General features: G+C 33.7%; 1 protein-coding gene across 1 annotated transcript in view; it reads left to right on the forward strand.

Annotated features, from left to right (window-relative positions):
* LOC107748461 (protein kinase C theta type-like) overlaps positions 1-8,413 on the forward strand; it is a 28,459-nt gene continuing 20,046 nt past the window's right edge. Inside the window, exons 1-2 of the mRNA XM_016563241.1 lie at positions 1-89; positions 6,328-6,756. Coding sequence (XP_016418727.1) covers positions 6,639-6,756 — 118 coding nt within the window. The 5' untranslated portion in view covers positions 1-89; positions 6,328-6,638. The remainder of the gene's footprint in view (positions 90-6,327; positions 6,757-8,413) is intronic.

The following is an 8,413-nucleotide window of genomic DNA, read 5'->3' on the forward strand; positions in this document are numbered from 1 at the left end:
ACCTGAAGGTCTAGAGAAGTTCTAAAAGCAGGCGTTCTTTCAGAGCACTGCATTGAAGAGCTGCGTTGATTTGAGCTGGAGCCTACTGGGTAAGTGCTGTTTCCATACTCTGTACGTTATGCATGAACCTTCAAGTTAAATTTAAGCTTAGTTTAACTCAAATAATGAATACGTACCCTATAAATAGAATTTCCGAGGATATTAAGAGACAGCCTGACTCTCCGTGCTGCTGATGTAACTGTTGTTGACTGCCTAGAAATTCACTAATAAGATGTTCATCATCGCATACATTCTGCAGCCTTATTATCCAGTTGACTTTGCCATAGCTGTTAGTGTGTCAGTTGCAGGAAACCACAAAAACGTAGAAGAAAACAGTGTATACATAAACTTTGCATTTGAGAACCTGCTCTTCTAAAAACAAGGTGATCTTTTAAAGAAAGCACCATGTGTGGGATGTATCAAGAAGATTTCAGTTATAAGAAGAAAACATGTTTTCACTTTTATGTTGTCTTACAGTGCCCACACAAGTGTGGCAAAAGCTGTGAATCACAAGCTTTTGTTGCAGTTCGGAGCATATGCCTGGATTTTTGGTTTAGAGAAGGATTTAGAGCTTGTTTATCCAGTATTTGAGCACTTTTTTGAGCATTAATTGGTCTATTGTAAGTCAGTTTATACCTGCTGAACTGTTATGGCTTTAGCCTTACCTAAGATGCATTAAATTCTTCCCACAGAGGTGAATGCAGCCCTTTTGTAGGTGATATTAATATCTCAAATGTTGCTCTTTCAAAGCTTAATAGAGGTCTCAGTTACGGTATGTTTAAATTATATAAAGTATCAAGGTTGACTGAGATGTTTCTCCTCAAATTTGATGAAATCAGTTGACAGTAACAGTACAGTTATACAAGTTGATAAGAAATGTTGCGATTTGTGAATTTTGATAGTTGATTTTGGTATTTTGGCAAATTTGAGCTAAATGTGAGATTATAGGGTCTTTTCAACAGTATAGAAAAGTCTAGCCTGCTCTCTATTTAATCTCATTTAAATATAAGAGAAACAACGGAGATATGAAAGAGATTTAACTTGATTGTTGGATATATCTTTTGAACTTTTGCTTCTTTGAAAGGCATTTTTATTGTTTACTAATGTTACTTACTGATGCTGACATTATGCATCATAGCAAAAACGTCCCATCTGAGCTCTTTCTGACAATAATTTGACAAAACCTGCTTGTAAATCACACCGTTATTGCCAAAGAATCACCTTTTCTGAAGAATTATGAAGACAAGTTTACATGATATCCATATTTGTAAACAGGGGCGATCCAGAAAAACAAAACTATCAAATAACATGAAAGATATGAACATACTACCTTCTGTGGTATGATATGTGTGAATTAGAGGAACTGCAAATGTCGGCCACTGGAACATCTTACTCGCATCAGACTGCAATTTCCAACCACATTTGAACCAAGAGCACAAATGTCAGTGTTATGTGATTTAAGTTCAAACGGTTTACTGCAACTGTTTCTAAGACATTTGAACCAGAATATTTATGGGTTTTCCTATGCTCCATTTTATAATATACTCAGCTGTGTATTTTACTGTATCTGAAATAGCCTTAATCTAAAGCTAACTATCAAACTGCAACGTTTATCTGATAATTCCTATCATTATCAATGTTAATCTAAGATTTATAAACTAAATGTGGGTGAAAGTTGTATTGCTCAGTGGTTATATGTTGACTTCTTTACAAAGGATAACACAGATGATGGTTTGTGGATTATGTCATGTTATTTCAACAGGCTTGTGGCAGAAAACCATGGGTTAAAAATACTATGATGAACCAAAATGTGCAAGAATAGCTCAATAACTCAATACCAGCATCAATAACTGAATAAAAGCAGCTGTAAGCATAATTGGTTTGAATGAAAAGGGTGTTTTGCCTAGCAGGCTTTGAAATCAATCTTGTGAATGCTCTGCATGTTCTGCATGTCTTTGGTCCTTTCAGTAGTTACTTTAAAATGTAGGGTTTAAATCAGTGGTCACCAACCTTTTTAGGTCCAAGATCCCTGACACAGTGGCGTAGGATGAGATACCAAGTAGATCTGATTTTTAGCGCACTCTCATAGTGCTAAAACCTTGATTGTAAAAATCACCTTTTCTCCTATTTGTTTATAAAAAATGTATGTGTTTTGCCTTTACCGCTCAGATAGAAATGCACAACACTGTAGTTCTGTTTTTGAATTTAGAGCTGTTAAAACTTGACTCACATTATTTGTCATTAGATATTGTTGTCAGTCCAAGTTCTGGAGTAGCCACTGAAAATGTTTAGCCTATTTATACAGTATATTCCATAATATCTTCCAGTCGATCGCGATCGACGGGTTGGCGACCACTGGTTTAAATGGAACAGTGGCGTAGGATGAGATACCAAGTAGATCTGATTTTTAGCGCACTCTCATAGTGCTAAAACCTTGATTGTAAAAATCACCTTTTCTCCTATTTGTTTATAAAAAATGTATGTGTTTTGCCTTTACCGCTCAGATAGAAATGCACAACACTGTAGTTCTGTTTTTGAATTTAGAGCTGTTAAAACTTGACTCACATTATTTGTCATTAGATATTGTTGTCAGTCCAAGTTCTGGAGTGAGTAGCCACAATGTTTAGCCTATTTATACAGTATATTCCATAATATCTTAATTTATTTTTAATTTAGGTCTACACTAACGTTCAAAAGTCCGTTTTTATTTTTATATAGAAGTCTCTTATGTTCACTAGGGCTGCATTTATTTGATCAAAAACACAGTAAAAATAATAATTACAATTTAAAATGTATTATTATAATTGACTCCAGTCTTCATTGTCACGTGATCCTTCCGAAATCATTCTAATATGCTGATTTTGGTGTTGAAGAAACCTTTCTAATTATTATAAATGTTGAACACAGTTGTGCTGCTTAACATTAATCTTGGAACAGACCTTTTTTTTAAAGAATCTTTGATGCATTTTTTTTTATATATATAAAAATCTTTTGTAAATGTATTTACTGCCACTTTTGATCAATTTAATGTGAATAAAATTAATTTTATTGTTAATTTCTTAAAATCATATAAATCTCATAGGCGCTATACTGTATGTGTATATATATATATATATATATATATGTATATATATAAAATAGTGTGCTATATTTTAATTAAATATCAAAACAAATGAAAGGTACTTTCCTATTTTGGATTTGGAACTTTATTAATGCAAGTTAAAAGATTTATTCATAATAAACGAGTATGTATGGTATCAGTGCAAATTATGCAACATTAAAACACGCCAGAAAGGGATGTGACGGAACTATCTTCAAACTGTTCACATGGAGTGAAGAAAAGTAGTCCCATCTCAAAAAGACAATTTAGATGACATCTCAAATAACACTTTTTTTTGTACAGAAGAATTATTACAAGTGCTTTAAAAAATACAATCTTTATGCTTCTGCTTATAAACACTTCAACGTGCTTGCCTACCGACATTGTATGTGGGTTCATGTAAAAATGTTTTGTTTTTATGAACTGAGAGTTGAGATTGATTTTCTGTGGAAACTGAGCCACAGAGTTTTAAGTATTGATTATGGAATATTAATTGAACACGCCTTATGAGTTTAAGCTCCCGAGTGGTTTGCGAAAGGTCAGATGTATTTGTAGTTCCATCCAGTCCGGTGTATGTGAGTTCAATGGAGGCGTTTGTCGTTTGATCCCACACTTCTTCCACCCCTGCAGCTTTCACATGCTGGGATAGTTCAACTATGTCCACCCTGGAGTCAGTATTGACCCCACACACTGTTTGATGAAATATCACATTCATAGAGCCAGTAAAGACTTACTCTAAAGTTATGACATTAAAGAATCTGTCTGTGTCCTGCTGTGTTCTTTCTATCCGTCTGCTGTTGTTTGTCTCTCTTCTGTCTATCCTGGTAGCAGAAGCAGGTAAGAGCAGCAGCTCGCTATCTGCGCGACAGTCCTTCAATGATGCAGGAAGTGCGGTTTGAGCTGTCAGTCAAACGACAGGAAGTACTTGGCAGTCATACAGACACATTTACAGAGCAAGAAAGAGAGTTTTTAAGCCGGTGTTTTGAGAAACTTAAGCTAAAGAAAATATGTTATACATATTGTTATACTGAAATAACAGTCAGAAGCACTTAACAACATGGAGTTTAATTTATATATATATATATATATATATATATGCATGTGTACAAATTAGTGTTAGTTTTGTTTGTTTTTTGTTTTTCTCCCTCTTTCTCTCGCTGCTTACACATTAAATATTAGTATATGCTTTTTCTATACCATCTAAAATCATCTTCTGTTTATCACTTACAATTCTTACATCATGATATGATAGAACAGCTGAAAACTTGAGACTCTTAGCAACACCCTTGCAACCATCTAGTAATGTTGATTACCAAGTAAATATTTTTTTTTTCCCCTTTTTTAGGTAAAAATCTGTGAGACACTTACAATGGAAATAACATTCAAATACTCACTTTTTTTAAAAGTATAGCTACAAGATGTAAATGTTTTGTGTACATGATTTTAGTGTGGTTAAAAAGGCTTACTAACCTATTCTGTGTAAAGTTATCTTTAATTTTATGACTTTGTTGCCAAGAAAATGTAACGGTAAAAAACGAAAATAAGGAATTTACATCTACACACCATCTTACTAGGTTTAAACAGAAGTGCTTTACTAAAATTGGTAACACTTTACAATAAAATGCATTAGTTAGCATTAGTTAACTACTTTATTTAACATGCACTAAGAATGAACAATACTTCTACAGCATTATTAATCTTAATTGATGTTAATTTCAACATTTACTAATGCATTATTAAAATCGAAAGCTGTGCTTGTTAACATTAGTTAATGCACTGTGAATTAACATGAACTTACAATCAACAACTGGATTTTCATGAACTAACATTAACAAAGATGTATTGTTCATTGTTCGTTCATGTTAATACAGATTAATACAGAACCTTATTGTGAAGTGTTACCCTAAAATTTTAAGTTTTCACATTTATGTTTTTGAAAACTTCCAATATTGTCCCCATTCACTTGCATTGTAACTTTGATTTGAGGATGAAATCAAAATTATTTAACGTGGTAATTAACTTTATGCCACAAATGCTGTTGTTTGAGCTTAACCAGAATATTTCTTTAACAGTTTTTAACTGTATTTCTTAGTGTGTTATGCCACCTCCAATATTGTGGTGGCGAGTTAATGCCACTCACATTTTCTTGCAAAAAAAACAAAACATCTGTTTATTATATATATATATATATATATATATATATATAGATATATATATATATACATACATGAATATCGTGCACCATAACATACACATCAAGTATAAGTGTGACCATGATGTGCGTGTTAGTGCTGTATGTTTGGCTGTGACTCCGCAGGGAAGTGAATCCTGGCAGGCTGTTTGGATGGGAGTTTAGTATTTCACATCTATTAATAGTTCTTTCTCTGGTTCTCTCCCTTCACCAGTTACCTTACGGCTTTCAACTGGCAATAACTCTTAACACTCTGTAAGTGTTTACTATGGTTCTGTGGTCCAACTGTTTAACAAGTCAGTGTGTTTTCTGCTTAGTTTATGACATGTTAAGTGTTATTGGTTCATTGAAACGTGGTTGGTGTGAACTGGTGTTGTTAAATTAAAGGGCATGTGTAGTATGGAAAGAAGTTAAAGCATGTACTCAGCTGTGTTTCCATTAGACAACCGCGTTGCTGATGGCTTCTTTTTTTTTTTTTTTTACTCTGGGTTTTAGTAAATGGCTAAAGGAGAGATTATTATTGATTATTAATCATATTGATTATTACTGATTATGTGACTTCATTATTATATAATGATGAACAGATCAGAGTTGTATATTATGAATAGTATAAGACTCTCATAATCAAAGACATTTTTAACCATTGAAATGCTGAATGTACTAATGATCTGTTAGGCTACTCATCAGATATGTTATTAATTAAACTTATAGTGCTCTCAGTGATTTTTTTTTCTTATTTATTTGAGGAACAAAGTTAACTTATTAATTTCTGTCATTTTACAAAACTTGATTTTCTTCATCAGTATTAAATTTGAAGTTGTCAGAAAGTGCAATGAACTTATTTTTAATTTTGTTACAAATCTGCTAAAAAAAATACTGACTATTTACTAATATGCATTTAATTTAAATTTGTAATTTTATTATTTACTGTTTTTAATTTGACTTCATTATTGTACTTTACTACTAGAATTTATTATATTTTATTCTGCTTTTGTAGACTGTTCCAGGTTTTCATCCCAGTATCATTTCTTCTAAAACAGTGGCTATAAGAGAGGACAGATCTGGTGGACAAAGGACAAAGTTAAACACTTATTTTGAAAAATATTACTTTGGATGCCACAGAGTGAAGGACACCACGATTGAGCCATCTGAGTTTCGAAACCCATATATCGGACATGACAAATATGAAAATAAACATCAAATAGGAGTACATCACTGTACAGATCCTTACAGTGGAATTAACCACCGTGCTTTCGAGGAAAACTGTATATCAGAGGCTATTGCTGTTGGATCTGAGAGTTTACAGTCATGTCTCCGTTCCTGAGGATAGGTTTTTCGAGTTTTGAGATGGACCCAGGGCTTGCCTACCATGAAGAAGTACTCAATCCATACTGTGCTGTCTACATGAAAGAAGCTGTGGAGACTGGTAAGATACTTTTGCTACAGATATTAGGGCTGTCAAAATGGCTGAAAAACTAAATTCTAATTTTGTACTTAAATATTATCAAAACTCGAATTATATTCTAATTTAAAATTCATAATTTCAGTTAGGGTGAAGAAAAGCTTTTGGCTTGTCTTCTGAAGACAAATATTTTAAATTCACATTTTTTTTGACAGCCCTAACAGATATAGGAGGATAGTTTACCGTAAACGCATCAAAACATAGATAGACAACAGACACCACGGGGCAGTTTCTTCAATTATGGACATTTTTTACATTTATATCATCCTGAGGTTTAATATTTTATATATATTTAAATATGAAACTCACTTGGAAACTTTTTACCATGCATTCATTATTTATTTTTGCCACTTCAAATTTCAAAATATAGAGATTATTTTTCTTGTTTTATCTATATTGTTTTACCCTTGTCCCACCTTTAATCCTAAAATATGAAAATCTATCAATATGAAATGCAATATTTCATATTAATATTCTGAATATTGCATAATTATGCAATATTCAGTATTAATACACATATGAATAATTACTTGTTTAAAACTATATATGATTTTGCCCTGATTTTTTTTTTCAAGTTACTGTACTTAGTTACAAAGTAGAAAATAGAGTTAGTGAAGAATTTGATAAGTAAATATGAATCATGTGATGTGCAAAGAAAAAAAAATAAAAATCAAGGTAAATATGGGGCCCTATTTTAACGATCTAAGCGCATGGTCTAAAGGGCACGACGCAGGTGCACTCAGGGCGTGTCCGAATCCACTTTTGCTAGTTTAACGACGGGAAAACGGTCGGCGCGCATGGTCTAAACGGGTTGTCCCTATTCTCTTAATGAGTAATGGGTGTTTTTTGGGCGTAACGTGCAATAAACCAATCAGAGTCTCATCTCCCATCCCCTTTAAAAGCCAGTTGCGCTCGCGCCATGGCGGATTCGCTATTTACATGGCGGAATGTAATTTTTCATAGATTCGCTATTTACATGGCGGAATGTAATTTTTCATATTTAAAAATGTTTGTGTGCTGCTGCGCGTCCCTGTGTGTGTAATAAGCAAAAGTGTACGCGCGTTGTGCATCCGCCTATAGGTGCATATTACTAACGCGCTCTTTAAATAACAAAGAAAAAATATTGCACCAGACTTTAGACTAGGTTTGAGTTGGTCTATGGCGCAGCCTATTTTCTGTTCCTCAAAATAGCGACGCGCCAACAATGCGCCTGAACACACCTCTTTTTTTTTTTTTGACCAGCACGCACATGGGCGCAAATGCATTTGCTATTTAATAAACAACGCAGCGCAGGATGGGAAAATGAGAACCGCGGCGGACTGAAACTAGCAAAAACACTTTCGCCGCGCCTTGCGCTGCATTGCGCCGGGTGTATGATAGGGCCCATAATGTTAGTGTGATTTTACATTTAAAAAAACATAATTTAGAAGTAACAGGCTATGTCTATTCTGTTTTTGAGCCTCTCTGCAGAACAGTCTGTTTTTGTAGACGGGTGCGCATTCAAGACTCGCAAGTTTTGCTTATTAAAATAACAGATGGACGCTGCTGTGACATACTCTGAAAACAACATGGGTCATTTGGGTTAAAAACGTATAAATACTCGGTATATATCAAACGGTCT

Source organism: Sinocyclocheilus rhinocerous, unplaced genomic scaffold (genome assembly GCF_001515625.1).
Source record: "Sinocyclocheilus rhinocerous isolate Xijiao unplaced genomic scaffold, SAMN03320098_v1.1 scaffold78, whole genome shotgun sequence".
NCBI lineage: Eukaryota > Metazoa > Chordata > Actinopteri > Cypriniformes > Cyprinidae > Sinocyclocheilus > Sinocyclocheilus rhinocerous.